Source organism: Rhinolophus ferrumequinum, chromosome 5, assembly GCF_004115265.2.
Source record: "Rhinolophus ferrumequinum isolate MPI-CBG mRhiFer1 chromosome 5, mRhiFer1_v1.p, whole genome shotgun sequence".
In the NCBI taxonomy this organism is placed as follows: Eukaryota; Metazoa; Chordata; class Mammalia; order Chiroptera; family Rhinolophidae; genus Rhinolophus; species Rhinolophus ferrumequinum.
The window spans coordinates 59,550,315-59,576,034 of NC_046288.1; the positions used below are offsets into that span (position 1 = coordinate 59,550,315).

The window sequence follows — 25,720 nt, forward strand, 5'->3', positions numbered from 1 at the left end:
ACTTTAGAGTGTTTTATTATAACAGATGGGGAAATGGAGGCAGAAAATGATTAAGTAACTTATTCAAGGTTACACAGCAAGCATGTGATGGAGCTTTGATTTGAACACAGGTAGTCTGGCTCCAAGAAACTGGGCAGCAGAGGGGCACTAGGAAAAGTGGTGTGAGATGAAGTTGGAGAGGAAGGCAGAGGCCTGGCATGCAGACCATGTTAAAGATTTTGAACAATGATGTACAAATTCAAGGACTTTAAGGAGAGAATTGGCAGGATCATGCTCATGTTTTTCGAAGTCCTCCTCTGGCTGCACTATGAAGAACAGATCAGAGGGGCAGGAGTGGGACAGGGAGACCAGTTAGGACGATGCTGTAGAAAGTGACCATGTTAGAGATGATGGAGCGATCAGGCGGCACTAGGAGAGGGTCATGGCTGGAGGGGTGTGGCTGATAGTCCCAAGATTAGGCCGAGCTAAAATTTCTAGTTAAAGAATAAACAATGTTCAGGGAATTGAATCGGATGAATTTACAGAAAACAATCTCCTGTTAGAATATTGTTCTATAGTGTTCATAGCCATATTTCTAGAGAAATGAAAGATCTTTATAGACCCACTTTGTGATATACACTCCCTTCGGTAACAGAAGCTGTTTTCTGACTTCCAATTCAGGACTTTGGGAAATAAGGCACACTGACAGCATACTCAGGTATTTACAAAAATTCAAATTGACAAAATGCTTTCTGTCCAAGGCCTCAGAGAATGAAAAGCACTGAGAATTATTAAATGAGCTACTTCTAAGATACTGGTTGGTACCTGAACAGGAGAATTATCAAGAAAGCCAGTGGTGCTCACCGTTTACCAGCCACACCTCTTGAATTCTCAGACAGTCAGCTGTCCCAAAATAAAGGACATTCAGAGAAACTGGATATTTTGCTGTAATCCAACTTCTGAAAATTAATAGTTCACGCCAGAACAAAGGAAAATTTGAGTTCCTAGACCAAATGAGATCAGTCGGCGGGGAGTGTCTATATATACTTCTTTATCTTTATTGTGGAAACCAAGATTATAATGGCGACAACTTTTGTTTTTCACTCTTTCCTTCATAATATAGGAATGAATTGAAACATAGAGGTGACTTGTTATCAGGTGATAATTCAGTTATAAAAATCAACATAATAATTTCTGTGATTGTCCTGTTAACTATGAAATGTTTGTTTGATAATTTATAATTACTATTTTATGTTCTAGTAAATTAGATTGGCCATATTTAATACCGCTATTTAATAGGCTTTGGATATTAAAATTAAAAAGAATATTTATCTCCTGAGAAACAAACTTCCGTTGCAAAAGCATAACAGTAATTGCTCCCTTTTGTCATATGTACCCACTGATTTATTGAGCCAAAGACACCCAACACTACTTTTAAACTGGAGGAATTTTTAAAACTGCTCCTTGGTTATGGATTTCTCTCCCAACAAACAAAAAATTGTATTGCCAAATGAACTCAATATATCATCAGTCATAATAAATCTTTAAATTATGTTCATCAAGATTTAGAACATGGAACTATATTAACATTAATAATTTTCTCTAATATTTTCTTTAGTTTCTACCTTCAGATACTGTTTTTGTTTTATTTAAATTCATATAGATGCGTGACTTTTAGTGATCATTTATCATGAAGTCAATCTGCTTGTTCTATTAAAAAAAAAATAAAGCTGTATGTGCATAGGGAAATAAACCTAGAAAACATGTGCTTCCCTGTTGAGAACACTTGCTAAAAATCAGTAGTAGTTCCTGAGCAAATAAGCAAAAAAAAAACATTATATCAAGAGTCATCCTTCCTTATTTTTCTTTTGATTGAAAAATTAGATTATAATATATGCCTTCATACCCTCAGACACTAATGAGTCCTTTCTCCCACTCTAGAGTCCACCTGCTCTCTGGTGAGATACATTCCTACCTAATAGACAATGTGCTCGGATAATTTCTACTATAAACTGAATGGCCTCCTCCCTTTCCTCACTGCTTAAATATTCCAAGATTAGGGAATTCTTACTGATCAAGAACTTTTCATAATTCAAGTGGCCCACATGTATACACGTGTGTGTGTGTGTGTGTGTGTGTGTGTGTGTGTATAAGTTACAGTTTTAACCTTAGGGGCTCAACCATCTCTTTGAAATGGGCCAGTTTCACATCTCCATCAGGGGGAACTCTCTATCGGGGGAACTTACATGTCTTCAACAGTTTACTCAATGTAAACAGGAGGAAGAAAGGGAGTAGGTGTGTTACCTTGGGTTAATCAAAGTCAGTGTCCTTGATGAAAATTAGATTGGTCATGTTGAATACTGCCAGAGTCTGTTCTATTGCTAGATATAAAGAAAAAAGTGAATTACACCTTTTAAAAACGAAAGTGGATACTCCTGAATTTTAGATAACAAAGAGGAAACTCCATCATTTCATTTATGTTATTTTCATTTCTTGGCATCTTGTATTCTCAAATTTATTATTTTACTCGGCTTCAATTAGATTAGATCCTGTAAGTGATTCCAAAACTATAAAATTATATAGCCTTAACCCTCTATCCTTTTTGTCTTAATGATACTGTTACAGACTTCAAAGCAATATTTTTTTACATGACCTTAATAGTATAACTTATGCCCACTTTTAGGCCCACTGTAGTTGCAGAGACCATGTTTTAGAGGGGATAGTCGAAATGTGAAATCCTGACTGTGCACATAGGGCATCCAGACACTGCGTGCTCTGTTAAATAGGTCAGGTTGGCATTGGGGAAAGGCAAGAAGGAATGAAATGTTAGTCTATGTGCAGCACCAAGTCAGCAGAACAGTGAAAAAATGAAGCACGTAGATAGGATGTGACTTTAAAAAATGCTTCTTTGTCTGTTGAGAAGCTACAAGGGATCGCTGTTATGTTGTCTTCCCTAAAAGCAAAAGCAAATCCTGAGGTGATCTTTAAAGGAAAAGTGACTCATTAAGAAGTGTTTCTGGGAAGACTGGTAGGAGAAAGGGAAGTGGGGAAATCAAGTACCTAGGGTGCAGTATCAAGCAGGTCCTGCAGAAGATGGTGTCTGGGCACTGAACTTCAGAGTGGTCCTGACAGATGAAACAAGGAAGATGCTCATGCTCATCCATCACTAGCAAAGGACTGCATCTATGAATGTAAATTCTCAGGAACTTCTAGCTTTCCTTGCAGGCAGCCAGAGGGCAGTCCTCTGATGGACAGACCCAGGTGCTGGCTATTAGCAGGGAAAGCACAGGGGATTCTGGGGTGTACAAAAATGATCAAGAGACTCAAGGGGATAGGGTGGAGCACTGTCAATGTCTGCTATAGGACCCAGGACAATTTATGTACTAGTTCTATGAAACTTCTAGCCAAAAAAACATTCCACTGCAATAAAATCCTCCAAGAGAGCTAGTAACAACTCAATTCTATTATAAAACATTTCAGTAGTTATAAAACAAAGCATTACTTCTTTCATGTAGAAGGAAATAACACATTTTATAAACTATATTGAAATTATATCACATCTCATGCAAAATATATTCTCTCTGAATTACATAAATTGTATTATACCTTAAAAAGGGGAACTATCATTCCCCCATTCTCTATTAGGGACTTGAACAATCGCAGGGGAAGAAAAACAAGGCCAACCTTGAGTTGAAACCCAAACCCCAAAACAGATTCTCCTTCTCTCTAGATGTCCTGTGTTTTCTGACTGATAGGAGATGATATGAGAACGAACAATTAAAAAGACATGTAAGACCTCTATTATGAGATTTCAAGACTAAAATGTTAAATATATATTGTATCCTCCCCTCCCTGCTCCATAAAAAAAAGTAAGTAGCTAAAGAAAACACTAAAACCCCTGGAAATAAGATTGCCTGAAGATATTTCCTTTGCAGTACCTCAGTTCACATGATTCTAAATAGGAGATATTTAAAGAGCATGAGAAACTTTAAGAGATGATGATGATGGTGTAATTTCATTACAGTATATAAAATGTGTTGTTTCCTTTACAGCATTTTAAGATTATCTTCTGAATTCTAAAAATGCTTTGTGTTCATTGACAGAAACTGTAGCATATTAGTACTATATGTGCAAGTATGTGTGGAAATGCTCAATATTATTATACAATGTGTTATACTGGGGGTGCCAAAAAGTGTATACAAGTTGACACTTTGGTCAACGCTGCTCAAACAGTAGTTCGTCATAATCAGAAGTGTCTGGACGCTGATGGTAACCACTTTGAGCACCTCTTGTAATTGCAGAAGTCAAACGTGACTTGTATTCATCTTTTGTTATCGGCATATATTGAGTATTACAATTTCAATACAGCTTTCCTTTCTTAAAATGTGTATACATTTTTTTGGCACCCTCTTATGCAATATCTTTGTTCCGAAGCCTCAAGGCATTTTATTGAAATAATCTTTTTCATCCTCAGCTAACTTTTTGATACAAAGTTCCAAATTTTAAAGATTTATAGAAATTGAAAGCAGTTACATGGCCTATCTTCATCACTAAAGAGTATTATATTAACTGTATCAATTGTATACTATACACTGGATGATCACTTATGAGAAAAATTTGATTGCCTACTGCTTTTAAAATTAATTTTACTTTGGATGTGTTTTTATTTTTCAGTAATGAAAGTTAAATTTTTCTTTTTAAAAACCTTTAGTTACACATGGAATATTCCAGTTAAATGGACTGAAGGTGATACGTCAACCATTACATTCTACAGTAGGTCAGAAACAGGAGGTAAATATTATCAATTGATTTATTTCTTCTTTGGATTAACATACCACATTAAGTTAATATACATGTAAAGAAATAACAGCAAATTGGAACCTATGATGCAAATTTCAGCTAAAAGACATCTCTTAAACAATTTATTGAGTACAAATCCTTATCTACAACAATGAAATTTTTCTACCTTGAGATATTCTTTTTAATGATTTACCAAGACTGACACAATAATAAATACCCATATCCAAAGGCGAAGGGTCATGTACCCAACCATTGGCGGATCAATCTATAAATTTTCTTCCTTTCCTTCCTCTCTTCCTCCCTCCCTCCCTCCTTCCCTCCCTTCCTTCTTTCCTTCTTTCATTCCTCCCTTCTTCCTTTCCTTTTTTTCTTTATATTAGATTAGTAAGCCATTGAATTTCTTAAAATGTTATGTGACAAGCCTGACGTTTTAAATATTGTCATTAAATTATACCTATCATTTTCCCGAATCAGCATATTAGACTCTTTACCTACTCCAAATTATCTTTTCTAAGTTGTAATTTGTCACCGGTAGCTCAAGGCACTATCTATATCTACATCCACCCACCTATCCATCCATCTCCCTAAATGAATTACTTTGCATTTACCTGTGTTAAACTCATCTTACTTAAGCTGATTTCAAATATATTTCTGTATTCTATCACCATTGATTTGTCTTTTTCTTTCTTGAAAAATTTTAGTTATATAAAAAACAAGGAGAACTGATCATATATTCTCTGCTCCAAATCATTGAAAAAATAATAATAAATAAGGCATGTTTTAGCACTTATCCCAGAAGAATCCTGCTTTTTATACATTTTACCATTGTTTTGTGTTCAAAAAGCATTTCTTATCTAAGATAAATGAGACTCTTCTTCACCCCATCTCATGAGGACTTGGTTTCAGAATAACTTTCACCTGTGGCTCCTATCCTTTATTTACATATGCCTATTTGTTCCTGCAAATACTCTAAAAAATATAATTAGGTAATATTTTCCTTAGCAAGTAAAGTTTTACCCTAGCGCCAGTAATTATTTTTTTAAACAGCTTTATTGAGATACGATTCACATGATATGCAATTCACCTACTTGAAGTGGTTTTTATTATGAATCCAGTGGTTTTTATTATATTCACAGATATGTGGAACCATCAACACAGTCAATTGAAGAGCATTTTAATTACCTCAATTCCATAATCTTTAGCTGTTAACCTCTCTATCTTCCCATACCCCTAGCCCTAAGCAACCACTCCTCTACTTTCTGTCTGTATAGATTTGCCTACTCTGGACATTTCATATAAAAGGAACAATATATGTAGTATTTTGTGACTGGCTTCTTTTAGCATAATGTCTTCGATGTACATCCATCATGTAGCATGTGTCATTATTTTATTCCTTTTTATTGCCAAATTATATTCATGTCATATTGATCTGCTACTTTTTGATTATCTGTTAATCAGCTGTTGGGCTTTTGGATTGTTTCTACCTTTTGGATATTATGAATAATGCTGCTATAAACATTTTTGTGCAAGTTTTTGTGTGGATTCTGGAGGGGTTTTCTTTTTTACCTTTGGGGTGTTTTACTTTCATGACAAACTTTTTGTAATTTTTTACTTTTATATAATCTCTACCAGCTTTGGTATTGTCAAGGTAAGACCCCTTTTTATTAGTTTCACAACAAAACTTTCTCTTGATCATTTATACTAACAATTACTTTAATTGTTGTGATCAACAATTCTCCTTAATTCTTCCAGAATTCCCAAGCCAATGCCTTTTTGTCTTTGTATTTTATATGATTATATTGTATTTGAGTACCATGCTTTATCTTTTCTGACCTGTCTTCTGACCATTTTCTTATTCATAAGCACATTTGCCAAAGGAAAATGGAGAAGACAGAAAAAAGACACCTTTAAGAATCTGTAATAGCACTGATAAAAGGTGTGATAGGCTAGGATTCCATTGGGAGGTTTTCAGTTGATTTGGTTTAATTATTGCTACATATTTTCCCCATTGGTCACCAATGGTTAATTGAGGGTTGGAGGAATGTCTTGGAAACTGCTTGATTTGCTGTTCACAAATTGAAAAGCATGAATGTTTCATCTACACCAGGGGTGTCCAAACTTTTTTCAATGTTTTTCACCAAGGGCCGTATGCGGTAAAATACACAAACAGCCGGGCCACTCACTCGAGGTGAAGTACGTATTGCCTCACCTGGTTTATTTAAGTAAACTAAATATGTTTTTGGAACTTGCTGCAGGCCAATTAACAATGGATCATGGGCCGCAGTTGGCCTGCGGGCCGCAGTTTGGACAGCCCTGGTCTACACCAACACAATTTACCCAGCATTTTCATGGAGTAAGCTTTCCATATAAGTGAATTTTCTAGATAACTAAAAATTACTCAGGTGCTTCATAAAATAAATTTTAAGAGTTAGCAACAATAAACATTTTTCCTTACATGTATTACGTATATATTAGATAGAATATTTGAATAATAAATTTAATCCCTAATTAATTAAAAAGTTAATCAGTTCTTCCAAAGCAAGTGTTTATTGAGAACTAACTTATGCAGCAGACACAGGGAAAGGAATGGAGATGATACTGAGAGGAAAAAAACACAATCCTTGTCCTGTGACACTTACTGTCTAGGGAGGATGCTGACGGGTCAGCAGGCAAATATAATACTGTCATAAATGCCTCGTCTGGTAATGTCCAAGGGAACTCATTGGAGAAGCACTGGGCCAAATTTGGGGATTCAGGAAAAGTTACTAAAGCAAAAGACATCTAGGTTTAGAGTTTGGGGGGCTAAAAGTAGAGTTTAAATGTGTGATAAGCTTCACCAAGCATAGACAGGAATTGTGCACTGGACAGAGTATGCTGGTATGCAAGTGAGAGAGCTGAGGACTCTCACAGAACTCTTCATCTCTCTGTCATTACAGTTAACACTTTTTTTTTTTTTTTGCTGAAACTATTGACTGATCTGCCTCTCCCCTCCCCATAGGATATTCCTTGAGGAAATGGAGTTTTATTTTTGTTGTGGTGGTGATTGTTCTCTATCTCCTGCAAGTACCTAGTAATTGTTTATTGAATGAATGAGCTTTAAGGTCCGTAGAGCTTTGATGACAGACTTATTTTTATCTGAAACGTCAGAATCATGACTGGTCACTTAGCCAGAAGCAAACTAGACATCCCTTCCTGCTTCAAAGTGCCCGCTCCATTCTTAGGCGATGCACTAAGTTCCTGTTTCCTGTTTGGGGACATCTTCAGCTCTCAGCTCAGAGCAGAGATGATGATCAAGTCCTGAGTGTACAGAATGGGCAGTGAGCTCAGGTTACCAGCCTTACCTCTCTCCTCTTGGTTTCTTTGATGATTCATCAGTTAGAAATTTCCCAGGCACTGGTGGGACTTCCCCACCAAGGTCTTTTATTTACATTTGTATTGTACATAATATTTTAAATGTTAAAAACGTTAAACATGTAATTTGCAGCAAAGGAAGAGGAACTTTATCACTGCCGATTCTAACTTGCCCCGAAAAACCTGTCCTCTTGCCATCTGTAATATATTTTCTGCTGTCACTTTCATTCATCCTTATTCCTAGTATTATTACTTTATATTTTAAACACCATCATTGTTGTTTAAGCTTTAATATTCTCTGCCTTTTCTTTTTTAAATAAATTATAAGTTTCTTGAAGATACAAACTACACAATGTACTCCTCATCCCCTGCCCATTCTATTCCCAGTAAGATGCTGTGCACATCCCAAGATTTACTAAGAGTTTAGTAAGTCGTTGCTTAATGAAGTCTTGCTTGCTGCCCCCCTCCCACTGCTGTGCTTTTAGACGTTATCTGTGCATACTTTAATTATGCCTCTGTCTTTAGTATCAGCTACTATTTTAGCTATTGTCAGTGCATCTAACTTTAGTAGTATACCACCTTTTTGTTTTTAATCTGCTGCTTTGTAACATTTAGAAGAATTGAAGATTAACACATGATATCGTATAGCCAATCTTGTTAACACATAATATTTTAAAATAAGCATTCCTAAACACATAGGGTCTAGGAGAGGGTCTAGGGCATAGGAAAGGGTATGGACTTCGTGATGGCTTTGTTACTAACTCTCAGATTTGAGGATCCATTCTGGATGGTTTAGATAGCCAAATTCTGACTACCATATTAATAGGATATTGCTAAAATTTGATAGTAGTTATATTTGAGTATTTCATATCAAAATAATGATGGAAATATATTTTTAAATTATACGTTTAAAATAAATAATTTAACAAAGAGAGAGTAAGAAACTTTTTTCATTCTTTCAATCTGAGACTCATGGAATGTTAAATTTTGATTGTATCATTATGGATTCAATTATTGGATTCAGTTTTGCAGGTTCAGAAGCTCAGTTTCATCAAGTCAACCCTGATCAACCAAGTCTTGGGGTATTCATTCACATAAACCAAAGCTATAAGAATGATAATTTGTTAATTTACACAAATAAAAAAATACTGACCAAGGTGAACCATGTCAGCTAATTAGATTTTCTCTTCCCAGGAAGAGAGTTTACTTAATAAGGGTAAAGAAAGAGTTCAGGTAGATCGATTATTTTAGAGATGTCATCAAGCTGATAGCCTTATATGTTGCATTAACAAGGGAGTTTAATTATTGCATTTAGAGGTGTATAAAATTAGCAAGAAGCAAAACAAAGCAATTTATAAGAGTATAATGTGACCATTAAATTTCCGTTTTCATATATATAAAACAAAATTACAAGGTGTTTACAATATAATTTCAAATGAAAAGGATTACTAATCATAAAAGCAGTAAGGTTCCATTGTGTGTATTCTGTGTTTGTGTGTGTATATGGAAGATGCACACACACACGCACACACAGAAACACACACACAGAAGATAAACATATAATGTTACTTCTATGCACCATCTGGAATAGGCATCAATATTTTAGTCCTACCTACTTCATTATGTAACTAAACAACCCAATAGTATTTTGCCATTGACAACTGTTCTGAAAGTAGCATGAACTTGGAAAGTCTCTAACTACTAATTTCCTGGATCTCAACTTCCTCATTTATAAAGTGAGAAAAATCACAGTAACTCTAGACAGGCTTAACTAGGTATATATAAAGCACACTAAAATACTGCAGTATTTAGATGGATTGCCAGGAACTTCTCAATGTTATTTATATTTACTTTGCTATTTATAGAACTGGCAGCATATCCCCTTTCATTATAATGAGGATAGCTACCATCTGTTGGACATGTAACTATATGACCAACACTTCACCTATGTTATTTTATTTAATCTTCACAACAGCCCTGTGAGGGATTTTTATCCCTATTTCCCTCATGCCGAACTGGGACACAGAGAGGTCAAGTGATTTGGCCAAGATCAAACAGCTAGTAATTCATAGAGCAAGGATTTTTATTCTAGATCTGTCAGACTCAAAAGTTCATGCGCTTTCTTCTGTAACACATGGCTCAGTTCTTAGCAAGAGGCTGTCCTCCTGATACAAACAGTCAAAGTATACGGTTCCCAAAAGATTAGCTTCCTTTTAACAACTTGTCCATGGGAGAATGACAACGAAAGATAAATATTACATGAGTGAGATAAAGGTTTATAATTTGTCAAGTACGTACTCTGAAAGGTCCTAAAGAAACTTATTGTCTTGTTGTAGAGTGTACAAATATATTATGAAAAACTACTGTGTCTTGGATATCTTCCAAACCTCGCAATCACTTCCAAAATTTAAATCATTCTTCCTCGGAAACTGACTCATTTCCGTCTATTCTCTACTGGCAACACCATTATTCCTCGAATCATGCAAGACATTTTTCCCACCTCTAACTATCCACATCAAGACAGAAAAAGAATTGTATTGATTTTACCTGTAGTGTTTCTCTTGAATACATCATCTCCTTTCTATTTTCATTATCTATACCTTAATGTAAGCCCTCATTCTCTCTTGCCCTAGATTATCACAGTGGACTCTAGAATTGCCTTCTATTATGTCCCCTATATCACTGTCAAAATTATCTTTCTAGAAAACAGACTTGAACATGTTGTTTCCCTGCTTAAAAACCTTCTCCATCATGGAAACAACCAAAGTGTCTTCTGACAGCTGATTGGATAAAGAAGATGTGGTACATATACAGAAGTGCCAAAAAAATGTATACACATTTTAAGCAAGAAAAAAAAATGTATTAAAATTATACTGATGGTAACCACTTTGAGCACCTTTTGTAATTGCAGAAGTCAAATGTGACTTGTATTCATCTTTTGTTATCGGTATATATTATTACAATTTTAATACAGTTTTTTCCTTTCTTAAAATATGTATACATTTTTTGGCACCCCCTGTATACAATACAATATTAATCAGCCATAAGAAAAGATGAAACACTACCATTTGTGACATGAATGGATCTTGAGAATATCATGGTAAGAGAAATATATCAGACAGAAAAAGTTGAGAACCATGTGATTTCACTCATATATGGGATATAAAACTGAAAGCAACAAACAAAGAAGACAAACAAAAACACAAACACAGACAATAATTTAGTGGTTGCCAGAGGGAACAAGGGGGAGTGGAAGAAGTAGAAAAGGGGTTCAAATATATGGTGACAAAAGGAGATTAAACTTTGGGTGGTAAACACAATGCAATATACAGATGATATATTATAGAATTGTACACTGGAAATCTGTATAATTATATTAACCAATGTCACCCCAATAAATTTAATTTAAAAAGCAAAAATAAAAAAAAGATAAAAGATAACTTAACTGAAGATGTATTCCTTAATATAACATGTGGTTCTTCACATTGAAACCCCAGCCCATATTTATAGCCTCGTCTCCTGTCTTCTAATATCACATCCTACACTGTCATTACATTAAACTATTTGCAATTCCTCAAATATACTAAGTAATCCCACACCCTTATTTAAATTGTCCATGCAAACAAAAGAATATATAAATTTAAAAGTATAGGAGTATTCCTAACAAATCTAGTCATGTCAGAACATAGCTATTATTTTAAGAGATTTTTTTAACCTAAAAAATGTCTCTGTTTCTTCAATGTTGAGCTTCTAAAATTTATTTACTAGAGCCTTATGTAAATAGTGGCTTCTACTTTAGAAAGAAAGTTAATTTGGTATATCCACTGATGAAAAAGCATTGATGTAATCAATTGAAATAAGGAAGTATAAGACTCTACAAAGATAAATAAAATGGGAAGAGCAAGTCTGAAATGGATTATAAAATCAAGAATGTTGTGTTTGGATTTCAGTTCTTGACATTTTAAAAGTGTTACTGATTCTTAAATCATTATTCTGCTTAGCAATAGCCATTTCCATCAATTTGAATGTTGATTTTAATAAACAAAGTATTCTTTTAAATGTTTACATTTTTGTCCCCTCCCAGGATGCCCCAGTGAATATTCTTTGTGTAATTATTCCATCATGATTAGGAATATATAAGTGACCCCCAGAAAGCAAAGCACTTCTTTGGTTTAAGGCATTGTTTTCTTTTATTGAATGAATAAATAAGCACAAAATTCTTTTACCCATTTTGCAAGCTTCTGCCAGTAAGAAGCATAAGTCACAAATTATAGGACACTTATTTACATTACTTATTTCTTTTTCAGCTCATGCACTACAGGGACATTCTAAAGTTGGGCAACTAAATAAGAATTAGTCTTTGGGGCTTTGGAGCCAAATCAAACTTGAGCTAATATTTCTTTTCTTTTCTTTTTACTCTCTGGGTCTAATTTCTCTGTGTTTACAATATATGCAAATATGTTTCTCATTAGTGTTTATTTACTACCACAGGAATCACTTTGAACTCTTCTAATCCTAGTGGAAATGCTTTTCTCAAAATAAACCCAGACCATATTGGGTTTTATCGTGTAAATTATGAGGTACCAACTTGGTACTCGATATCTACCATGCTTTCCACCAGCCACAAGGTAAGAGTAGCAATGATTGTGAGTTATTTTATTTTTGTTCTAAGAAGAACATCTCAGTGATATTAATTTTTCCCACACAGTTTGCTTTAAGAATCTTACTTCTTTTTCTTCCTCTTCCCAGAATTTTTCTTCTGCTGATCGTGCAAGTCTTATTGATGATGCTTTTGCCTTGGCAAGGTGGGTTTTGAAATGACATAGATTATTTAAAATAGTGTGGATTTTGTCATAAAAATTTTTAATGAATTACAGCAAATTTCAAGAATTAATTTTAGTTTAAAATATCTAAAGCCACCATTTATAACATTATTGTTTACTTTAACGTTTTTTTTTAAGCTCAGCTGAAACTTATAGCCAAAATACTGATACTAGCCCTTAACATACATATACAAACTCACCTACCCTATTGACTTTGAGTAGGGCTTGTCTATATCAGAGTCCTTGAGCTAATTAGTTGTGACATTTACAAATGTTTAAAAGTGTACTTTCAAATTTCATTTAATAAAAAGACAAACAATGTGTTTCATGACCTCAGTTCTGTGAACCAAAGCCTATTATAAGATTTTTATGGCTTGAGTCATCAAATCTTGTTCAGGTCTCTGTGGTAAGAAGAATGAGATGTGGTGCTCTAGCATTGATTAGAATTAAGATACTAATTAGGAAATTTCACTATTTTTTTCATGGCCTAAAGGTAACCTAAATTTAAAAAAATAATAATCAGCATAGATTGGGGGAATGGAGGGGTAATTAACTGTAGGTTTTTTTTCAAGCATTCTAACACCAGTAATTCAACAGCTGTTGAATTTCTGGCACATCTATAGGAACTAGGGACACAGCTGACTTGTTTTGCTGGTTGTGTAGTGGCCTCATCCTAGACACCATGTTTCCCCGAAAACAAGACTGAGCCGGACAATCAGTTCTAATGCATCTTTTAGAACAAAAATTAATATAAGACCTGATATTATATTATATCACATCATATCATATTATATTATTTTATAAGACCCTTATTTTGCTATAAGTAAAATAAGACCAGGCCTTACATTAATTTTTGCTTCAAAAGACGCACTAGAGCTGATTGTCCAGCTAGGTCTTATTTTTGGAGAAACACAGTATGAGCAATATACCAAGAATGAGATGCTACTTCCTCAGGAAGCTTACAATGGCCCGTGGTCTGAGTTGGGCATTCTTCTTATGGAACCCTATATTTCCCCACAATATTATATTGCCATTGCTTATTAACTGTCCATCGCACCCACCAAACTGTAAGTTTCGTGAGGGTAGACACCCAGATCGTTGTCCCACTCCTTTTATCCCCAGCTCCTAACTGTGCCTGGCCCATTGTAGATGCTTATTAAATATGAGCTGAATACATGGCTGGAAGGATAGGATACCACCACTAAAGGCATGGGAGAACTATTTTACACAGACTTCCTAGATAGGCTACTGTACATCAGAAAAACTTCTTGAAATTTTTTAAGAAGGGAATTTAACCAGGTGCTCAAACCAGATTAAAATTCTGGTGCTGTGTAATCTTAAGTAAATTTCCTACTCTCTCTGTGGCTCAATTTCCTTATTAATAAAATGGAGATGACGTTAGAAGACTCTTGAGAAATATATGAGGTAATGCACATAAAGCAACCAAAACATTGGCCCAGAATAAGTGCTCAATAAATCGTATTATTTAACGAAAATGCATCCACCATTGCTTAGCAACAACAAAGAAGCATTTAGAAAAGCTCTTCTGAATTTGTAATCTAGATTCCCTTTGTAGGGAACAGACAATATGATTCCCTTTAGTGAATCTCCATGTTTAATCCCCTGGATACATAGCAGATTGTTTTATAGTAGTCTCCCTGTGTTCCCAGTTTTGATTTCTGCAGTTTCAGTTACCTGCAGTCAACTGCAGTCTGAAAATATTAGATGGAAAATTATAGAAGTAAGTAATTATTCATAAGTTTTAAATTGGATGCCATTCTGCATAGTGTGATGAAATCTTGCACCGTCTGGCTCCATCCCACTCAGGAAGGTAATCATCCCTTTGTCCAGAGTCTCCACACTGTATGTGCTACCTGCCTATCAGTCACTTAGTAGCCGTTTGTGTTATCAGATCGACTGTTGTACTATCACAGTGATTGTATTCGAGTAACACTCATTTAATTTAATAACACCACATTCACTTAACTTTTATTATGGTATATTGTTATAATTGTTCTATTTTATTATTAGTTATTGTTCTTAATCTATTATTGTGCCTAATTTGTAAATTAAACTTTATCACAGGTATGTAAGTATAGGAAAAAACAATTTATATAGGTTTTGGTATTCTCCATGGTTTCAGGCATCGATTGGGGGTCTTGGAATATATTCCCCATGCATAAGGGGGAACTACTGTATTTTCATTATATTATGATATGTAAGTCAATCATTTAATAAATATTAATTGAGCACCTACTCTGTACAAGGCACTGTATAGACCTGGGAAATTAAGTGGTGAAAGGAGACGATCAATATTTTAAAACATAATGGAACCATTTAGAATTTTTTTCAGGAAAGCTCTCCTGTGAATGCATAATGACCTTTGCCACAATGTAGTATCTTAGCTGTTAAAAATTGCACAGAACTGTAATATCTTTATAGCTTAATTTCCATCACAACACAATGCAAGCAGCTCTTTTTGCCTTAAAAAGTGAAAGCCTCTTGAAGAGTTCTCTCTGAGACACTGTGTAAAGCAAATAACTCACACAGTGAGAGACTTTCTCGCATTTGCTCAACTCCTTGGCCACAGCCCCATGAAAATTTGAAGAGCTGCAGAAAGAAGGAAAGTGAAAGAATTTGAAAACCAAAAATTATGTAGAACCATACAACAACCAATCCAGAAAATACCTGAGATATGAGCTTAGCTATTGAGCTACCATCCAATTTCCTTCTGCAACATGTGAGAAAAACAGGATTCAGAGAGGAACAGACTCCACTGGTGTTGATTAGAGACTAGTCCAGACCACTCTGAAACTAAGAGGAAGAGAGGAGAAATGTGTAGTTAGATAAGTGCTTGTGGTAGGATTAGAATTTACACTATTTTTCTCAGGTGTTCAAAAAGAAATGTAACTATTATGTTTCACAAGCAAGACTAACAGGGTGCATCTAAAAATAAATGGAGTAAAAATTCTCCCAGTCACTGTGAGTCCTGCAAACAGGCTCAGTTCAATTAAGTGCCCTGCCCAGTGAAATCATCAAAGTTTTCAACTTCATTTAAAGTTTCTCCCAGCCCCCAACTCAGGCCAGCTGCTGGCTGGGCACCTGCAGTGGAAACGATATGCTTGATTTCCTCTCCATTTCTCTGCATGGAACTTCTACTTCTCACTCCTTATGCTTCCATTGGGTTCCTCCAGCCTTAAAGCAAGGAGAACAGATGAAGAGAGGAAATACCCTGACATGCTGTCTACTTTGGGTCCTCTCTGAACCTTGTAAATAATTAACACTGACTCTTCCTCATGTCACCATTTGCATGGTGTTTTTGCTACTCACACCCATTCCGCGGCCAACGGTGTTTTTCCTGCAGTTCCCGTGAGGAGCAAGTGAACACCTCTGAGCCATAGCAAGTATTCATGTATCCTTTGCCCCGACAAAGTCTGGAAGGACAGGCCACCTCATGCAGTCCCATCTCTTCACTCTGAGGTCAGAGCACTAGCCAACCACAGCCTCTCATCCTTTAGATTTCTTGGCATATCAGACACCAGACCACTATGCCTCCAAGCTCCAGGATACATAGGTAAAATTCTTCAAGTGGTCTCATCAAAGGCTCCTTTCTTAGGCTTGATATGATGGGGAAAGCCCTCACAGTACACTGACAGCACTCCCAAAAGTCCTCTTCTAAAATGTCACTTTCTCCCCCTTACCTGCTCCAACCTCTTGATTAGGATGGTGACAGGTTATCAGCTAAGGGTCACAAAACCAGTTTCTGCCATGTTAGTCCCAATTGGGTGGGCCTGCATCTTGCTTTGGATTGTAGGCCAAGGGGCCTGGTTTGGGGGCCTTGCCAGAACTGAGAAATAATCCTTTGTTGTACACCTGTTACGATAGGTTTTATCCTTTTCAATAGCTTATTTTGTGCTGTGCAGACCACTGTGTGCTAAAGCCAGGATAGGGGTGAAAAATAACATAAGGGAAAGTAGAGACTGCCAGCTAACAAGCCCATGGGTGGGAGCAGAAGTCCCTGGGTGAGGGAAGAATGGCAGAGAAAACAGCTTAAAACGTCACCTAAGCTAATGATACAAATAGAATTCTAGCCAGGTTTCAAAGAGCAGTGACTCCAACGATATCCAAGGTAAAGGCCAGGTTAGCAAATAAAAACCACTAGGTGAACATCAGCCACGCCAAAATTACGGCCCTTTAGGTACACCAGTTTTGCCATTTTATAGGTGTTTGCAGAAGGGAGCAGAGGATAACACAGAACTGGATAAGCAACTCCCCTACCATCACGTGGACAGCCCTTTAAAAATAGGCAGAAAAGTAGGGGAATGGGGAAAGATCAAAAGGGATCTAGTTGGTTGCAAAGAGACATTTTAAGCCAGAAATCTGAATTTAATTGGCGAGTTAACAGTGAGAGACCAGATACATTAGAACATTCTAAAACTGTCCACACTACCTGAAGGCTTGGCTGAACGTGAGCATGTGGGGTCAGTTTCATCCACTTAGGCACCTCTCTCAACCATTCTACTGTCCCATTCAATAGCCTTGTTTAACAAGACAATATGTTTAACCCAGGCTTCTCTGAGAAGAAAGTCTTTCCAGGTCACACCCAGAGAAGACAAAACAAACATTTTGGTACAAGAGTTCCCATACTTCCTGCATGCCTCAGCCCAAGATAGGAGAGCAAGAATTCCCTCATAGGACCTCTTTTTCCTCTTCTCCATTGAGTTTGGTGGGAACTTTCTTTCAGTTATAGCCTCCATCCTCTCTACACTATATGAATTATAGGAAAATTCTGTGATTTAAGTCCCTCAGCCTGGGTTCTCACTATATAAATGGAAGAGTTTTGAATAAAGAAAATTCTCAATCAACTTTGGCTTTTAGAACTGCTATTTGCTATGCATTTAAAAAGAAATGGAACTTGATACTTAAAGTTGAATAAGAATGCTGTCTTAGGTTGACTTCCCTAGAAGCAGAGTGTGAAATGGGAGTTCTTGAACATGTGGTTATTAAGAGAGAACATGTGGTTATCTCTTGAAATAGGGAGTGCAAGAAGCAGGATGGGGTAGGGGGAAAAAGCTGAGTAACGATATGGTCTCATCTGGAGTCTATGTCTGCCAGATTCAACTAGGAAGCTATGAATTGTACCACAAAGTAGGTCTAACTTGAGGAACCCACGCTGGCTTGTTGCATTCCTGAGTCAGACAATTAATGGTCAGGAGTAGCAGTGTTTTTTAGGCAAGATGAATGTATTTGGCCAAGGGCTATTCTCTGAAGAAGGTGGCAGCTGTGAATCAACATAGTAAAGAGATCTGGAAGGGGCACTATAGATCTCTTTGTTCTAAAAAAACGAAGTCTTCACATATAGCCCCAGTAATGTCAGCATTGTCTAACAACCTGTGAGAAATACAAATCCTTAGACCCTACTCCAGACCCACTGAATCAGAAATTCTGAGAATGGGACCCAAGAGAGTGTGATTTAACCAACTTTCCAGTCTTACTGATATATGCTAACATTTGAGAATCATAATTCTAAATGATACTGCTTTTCCTCTGAAGTATCAAATACCGTTGATCCCGTGGATAAGAGCTGCAGAGTAATGTGATTTGGGGGAAATGAAAAGTATATCAGCTTAATTCTCAAAATATTACTCTCTACAATATCAAGCATAAAAAATTCACTCCCAGTCCAGTGTCCTGACCACATGACTCAGACTTAAAAAAAACAAGTGGTACCAAAGTGGAACTATTGCATAGCTATGACATGTGCTGGAAAAATAAGACACTAGGACAGATATTAATTTTTCGGCATTTGAATATGTAGTATTTAGTCGAGGCCTCTAACCTGTGGATCATCAGATGCCCTCCTTACGTCTGTTTATGCTACCCAGTTAACCAGTTCTTCTGGTCCTTGTAACCAAGACTCTTCTAACCTTTTAACCTGACAGAAATGTCCAGCCCACTTGATTTCTGACGAAATCATCTGTCATTCTCCCTAAACTTAGTCTCTTTGCTAATTTGATCCTCACAGCAACAACTATTCCTCGTAAGTACGAATTTCCCTGGAAATAAGACCTACCCGGACAATCAGCTCTAATGCATCTTTTGGAGCAAAACTTAATACAAGACCCGGTCTTATTTTACTATAATATGAGACTGGGTATGTAAAATAATATGATATGGTATGATATGATATGATATGATATGATATGATATGATATAAATATAATACTGGGTCTTACATTAATTTTTGCTCCAAAAGACGCATTAGAGCTGATTGTCTGGCTAGGTCTTATTTTCAGGGAAACACGGTATCTTAAGAAAATACTAACTGGACATAGTTGTTGCTCTACCCACCAGGAAAATGGAGAATCATTAAAATTAGAAAATCATCAAGTTTCAAATAGCAACACAAATTCTACATTTTTTTTACTTAACAAACGGTCTCAATAAAACATTCCATTTCTCAATATTGTTTATACTTTTATTAAGGGAGGCTGAATGCTCCAAAATATAAATCCTTCTAATCAGACCAGGAACTGAGAAAAATAGGAGAAATTAGCTCTCTGAACTGAAAAGAAAACTCTGTGTCATCTCTTATTAGTAAAAATCGTATGATGCCAAAGAGTTTTATTCTTATTTACCTCTCCAATATTAGTTCATCCTCTAACCAAACTCTTGAGGGAGAAGTCAAGTATAATTACATTATACTTCATTCATAAAATGACCTCAAACATAAAAGCCCTCAATGCATCAGTATTACTAATTCCATCATTTAAAATGTATTAATTAATTTAGACTTCCTAAGTGTAATTTGGAAAAACAGGATTCCCATCTAAAATTCTCTCCAAAACGTAGGCTAAAATTTGAAGCATAACTGATTTCTAAGAACATGATTTCAAGAGATTATAGAATCCCTTCTAAGGAGGAGGAGATTAGATTATTTAAACTTTGAAATGCTAATAATAACTTCAAATTTTCTGGAGGAACAAAATCCATTTTATTTAGTCATATTAGGAAATATTTTAAAAATGAGATGTTTTAATGGGAGATATAAGTTCAATTGGATTGTTTCAAGCATTCATGACTTGAGTACTGTTATTCATGTTTCCTCTATATCGAATGCAAATAATTTCAATAAGATACATTTATAATGGTGTACATCTTATTGTTTTGTCTTCCTCTTTACTGTTGAATGCTTGAAAGTATAAGACATCATTATGAACAAAACTCTTTGACTGGGCTTCAGCAATACATGCATTTTTCTTAATTGTGTAGTAGAAGGAATTTCATTAACATTGAATTCTGTATTCTCATATTAGTTCTTTCAGTCAAATGGAAACTAATCTGTTTTTTAAGTAACTGTGGTGGTTTTTTCCCTTTCTTAGAGCTCATCTTCTAGATTATCAGGTGGCCCTGAACTTGACCAAGTACCTCAGAATGGAAGAGGATCTTTTACCATGGCAGAGAGTCATTCCAGCTATAACCTATATCGTTAACATGTTTGAAGATGATAAAGAGCTATACCCTTTGATTGAGGTGATGTTAATGGTATATTTTATGAAAATAAATGTTTAGCTGTTAGCAGAACAGGAAGATTTCTGAGAGAAGGGGCTCCTGGAAGACACAAAAGCCTATCTGCCTGACAAGTGAAATCAAAGGAAAGTACAATGACTTGACTAGTCAAAGCAAAGAGATGCTATTTATTTTTTCAACTTGAAATGTATCAGTATTTCTGGTTCAGTATACCACTCAAAGGTATATTTTAGTGTTACAAGGAATACGATAATTAATCTTTCATTTAAAATAGACATTTTAAACCGTACTAAATAGATCCTATTTCTAATGGCTTTATCTAAGTCAAAATGAATTTATTCTTACCGAAATATAACATTATATTTCCTTATTTTACTGTTATTATTTCCACATTGAGATTTTATTATAAGATTGTCATTCTAAATACTTTGCTTTGTGATTCTGTAGCACTTTGGCAAGACACTTGTAATTTTAAACAAATTTTAGATTCAAATCTCTAGCTCTTCTACTTAGTAAATGAAAGGACTCAGACAAATGATTTCATATTTGTCTTAATTTCCTTTGTGCAATAGGAATGTCAGTGCTTGGCTGCCTATGGTAATGAGATAGTGAAGATCATGTAATATAAACATCCTTTGTAAATCCAAAGGCAATATACAAATATTAGTTACCATTATTATTATTTCATAAATACTTGTGTAATATTCTTAGTGTAGTAAGTATGTCAATCGTTATTTTATTTCTTACAAATGTTAAATAAGACATGGAAGTTAAAAGGGGCTTACCAAAGTTTTACAAACACTAGAGAATGATCGAATAGTCTGATCTTCAGGATTGAAGCAAAATTACAGTGTGATAAGAACTGAATACATCCCTTTCCTGAGGACAGGCCCAAATATCTCTGAACTATAGGAAAAAAATATTACAATGGGAGAGGCGGGCTGTAGATTATAATAAATGAGAATATATTGATAAGTAATGAATTATTACTCATTGTACATGGTACTTTTATTTCAGGACTACTTCAGAAAGCAAGTGAAGTCCATTGCAGCTCAGTTGGCATGGAATGATATTGGAGACCACAACACAAAGTTATTTTTTACATTTTTAAAACTAATATTCATTTTATATCTGTTAGTGTGTTTTAAAATATGTTGAAAAGAGCTCAAGGTCCAGCTTTGTATGTTTGTTTCCTAAGGTTACTCCGTGCCTCTGTGTTGGGACTCGCGTGCAAGATGGGAGACAAAGAAGCCTTGGACAATGCCTCCAAGTTATTTGAGCAGTGGCTTAGTGGGACGAGGTGACTGTTCACCATGTTTTCAATACTAGAAGACCTTAAACTGTGAAATGAGAAATTAAAATCTCTGAAATACTGTTTGTTCTTCTAGTATTCCTGTAAATCTCAGACTTCTGGTATATCGGTATGGAATGCAGAACTCTGGCAATGAAACTTCATGGAACTACACTCTTAATCAATACCAGAACACACCATTAGCTCAAGAAAAAGAAAAACTGCTGTATGGATTAGCATCAGTGAAGAATATTACTCTTTTGTCAAGGTAAGTTGGAGCTTTTTTTTCACCTCTATGAATGGTATTTCATGGTTTATGTGTCACAGTCTCTTAGAGATGCTAATTAAATTATGTTTCCAAAAAAATCTATTACAATTATTTTCCCTGCAAGAAATAAAATATAGCTGCAACAGTGGCTTAAACAATAAAGGAATGCAATCTTATATGAAAAAATTCTGAAGGTAGACAGTTTTCAGTTATGTGCAGTTGTTCAACATTTTCATCCAGGACTTAGGCTCTTTCACTTTCTGCTCTGTCATCTTCAACATGTTGGATAACTCATGACTTCCAGAGCTCCAAACATTTTGTCTTCACACATATATTTTCAATCGAAGAAGGACAGGAGCAAAAGAGTCCCTCCTCACAAGGCTCTGTCTTTCATATTAAGAGGTCAGTTATCTCCACTTCCTCTCATAATCCAGAACTGGGTCATACGTGATCATTCTGGGTGATACTCTGGGTCTACCAGTTGATCATTTGTAGAATAGGATGAACTTAAATTCCTTTGACTGATTTTGGTCAATCATGATACTCTGCTGCTAAGGTAGGAGTCTACCTTTCCTAGGTTCCAGGATACCTTGATCCAAGCCCAGAATAAAACTAGACATACATACACAAATAAAGTATACTTAGATTCCACTCAGAAGGTATAAAGACTGCTTGAAGCTCATCTATGAATTCTTATCCCACTCTACACCTATGCTCCAAATCAACTAACTCCTGCCTTAATTCATTATTTTGCTTAGTTGTGGTTTCTGAATTATTTACTCAATTCATTTAACCAACACTTATAATGCCCTTTCTATGTATAAGCATATAGATTGTGGGACTAAAAATGAATAAGACATGATATCTATCCTTGAGAAACTTACAGATTTGTGGGAGAGGCAGAATGTAAATTATAAACTACAATGCAATAACCAATTTGTAAGGACTACCAGAAACAGTTTGTTTTAACCTGGCAGGGCCAACAATACACCTTCACCATCTTGCGTCAGGGTATATGTCTATTTTCCTGCTCACTGCCCAGAGATAGTCTACCAAGAACTTGATCATCTTGACAGTCTATAAAACCTCACATTGATCCATTACTTGGATGTCATTGTGTGGATTGCATCTGATGAGAAAATTAGCAAGTACTTGGATGCCTTACTAAGACTTATGTGAACTAGAGGGTAAAAGATAAATTGCACAAAAATTCCGGGGTCCACCACTCCAGTGCAGTTTCTGGAAGTCCAATGGTCTAGAACATGTTGAGATATTCCCTCTAGATACAGCCATGGCATAAATTTAATCAAAATCTGTTGATTTTGCCACAATTTATTGATTTGGACTTATCTACATTCTACTATAACTAAAGCCAACTAATCTAACCATATAGGTTACATTAGGAGGTTGTTTCTTACACTTTGTGGAAGAACAAATAAGACTTAACTGTTATCTCACAAAAACTAAGAGTATAAATACTTTCCCTTAACTTACTGGCTCCTTTTTTATAGTTCAGTGAGGTAATAGGTAAATGAGTAAAGTGCTTCTATTCAATAGATAGTTACCTTTTAGTTAATAGTTAAAATGTTAATCTTTATTGTTTTTAGTACTTTAAAAATAATTTAATTTTCAATGTTCCTGTAGTTTATATATCACTAGTCCTTAAATCATAGGTTGTTTTTTAAAATCAGTTAAATATCTTAGAAAATTTTAAATTGTGTTTTATCATTTGTCATATTTAATTATCTTTGTTGGTTGGTGCCTCAAGAATTGAATCACAGGAATGAAAGCTATGTTCTTTTGGAATTTAGCTAAGGGTGAACATTCAAAGTTCCTTTTGAACTTTTGGCTTTTCTTAGGTATTTGGATTTACTCAAGGACTCAAACCTTATTAAAACTCAGGATGTATTTACCGTTATCCGATATATCTCATACAACAACTATGGGAAGACTATGGCCTGGAACTGGATACAGCTAAACTGGGAATATCTAGTCAACAGGTGAGATGATCAGATAATGGTTTGTTGTTCTCTTTGTTGAATACTAAGAGAACTATCTAAAATTCTTTCTTTTTCTCTTTACTGTACTTTCTTTGACATCAATATAATGTCTGAAATATCATATTATCAGAGGTAAAGAATCATGGTATTTTCATTCCAGGGAAGCAATATACTAATTAATTTTCAGCATAATTTCTTTTTTTTAAATAAAGTTTATTGGGTGATAATCGTTAGTAAAGTTACATAGGTTTCAAGTTTACAATTCTGTAATACATAATTTCTTTTTTGGAAAATATTGTTTCCCCCCGATCTGAGATCTGGAGAGATGGCTAAATCACATTATTTTTAGTTTGGTTAAAATAAGTTAATATAATTTTTCATGTTGTGCTAGCGTCTAACATAATGCCAGGCACATATTTAGTTCTCAATTAATATCTAATGAAAACTAAATGAGAATTCCTGGAGCTGAGTTCAAATTAGAGCCCTATATCTTACGGAGCTTATAAGGATGATAGCTTTTATCTCCCTTGACCAGATAATTAAACTTCAGGTATGTTGAAATGTTCTTAAAAGGGAACTATATATCCCAGGCAATAACAGCTTAAAATGACACATAGCAAATTAACTAAAGAAATGCTTTCCCAATTTCTTATTTCTACAGCCCCATACAGAATAAATATTGCTATTGTTGGTCCTAATCCTCTAAGTTTAATGATATTTCCATTAAAAAGATATTTCTTTGACAGAGTATAAAATGTAATATAGAATATATAGCCAAACAAATATGAAAACATTGACTAAAAGACCTTTACCATATGTAATCTCCATAGCCGGAGATAGCCTCTGGTATCCCCTCCTAATCTCTTCTGTCTTCCCATCAGCACTGCCTCGTTGACTGACTCGTCAGAAATACTAACGACTGTAACTTTTATTTCTGTTCTCTTTTCTACTCTACAACTCACCAGAGTGCCATTTTATGTTGATTCACATTTCTCATCATTCTCAGATCCAGATTATATCTCTAGCTCTCAACCAAGATAGCCTACATTGCTTTTGCCTATTTGTGATAAATTTTTGCCTTTTTTATTCTTGCAATGATTGGGTGTAACTGTTCATCGATCTCTATGAAAATTGATTGGCGCACATGATGCTTTGTCCATCTGTTTATAATTGTTTCAATAAAATGCTTGGTTTAGAATTAGTAAACCTACCTATACAGAACATGTTGTAATCTGGGGGTAACAGTACATTTTACGTAAGATGAAGCCTTCCATTTTGAAAGATATATGCCTAATGACAAATATTGTGTATTTGTTTTAATTGAACAGACTATAAAACTTTTTTTGGTATATGCTGCAAGAAATCTGTGTAGATGAAGAACAATTCTTACTTTTGTATTATTGAGAAAAGATAAGTAAATAGTGTTCATTTTGCATAATAAAATGGCCATTCATTTATTGTCTTTTAAATAGAGTATTTCTCAAGTCCTATTTATTTGAATAGCCCTGGTGTAATTTATTTCAAATAATGCATTTTTCTTTTTTAAAAATTAGTTCATTGTTATTCCTCTTTAAAAATTAAGAAGTAGAGAAAAACAAGTGTTACCTTGTCATAAAAGTCATAAACCTCTGGTCTTAAAATAAATCTATTAGACAAAATACTGAATTTTTTTCAAAAA

General features: G+C 35.1%; 1 protein-coding gene across 1 annotated transcript in view; it reads left to right on the forward strand.

Annotated features, from left to right (window-relative positions):
• Positions 1-25,720, forward strand: part of ENPEP (glutamyl aminopeptidase) — a 93,848-nt gene that overhangs the window by 54,951 nt on the left and 13,177 nt on the right. The window contains exons 11-18 of the mRNA XM_033106457.1: positions 4,691-4,770; positions 12,622-12,758; positions 12,880-12,935; positions 20,336-20,486; positions 21,501-21,574; positions 21,682-21,783; positions 21,872-22,042; positions 23,902-24,042. Coding sequence (XP_032962348.1) covers positions 4,691-4,770; positions 12,622-12,758; positions 12,880-12,935; positions 20,336-20,486; positions 21,501-21,574; positions 21,682-21,783; positions 21,872-22,042; positions 23,902-24,042 — 912 coding nt within the window. The remainder of the gene's footprint in view (positions 1-4,690; positions 4,771-12,621; positions 12,759-12,879; positions 12,936-20,335; positions 20,487-21,500; positions 21,575-21,681; positions 21,784-21,871; positions 22,043-23,901; positions 24,043-25,720) is intronic.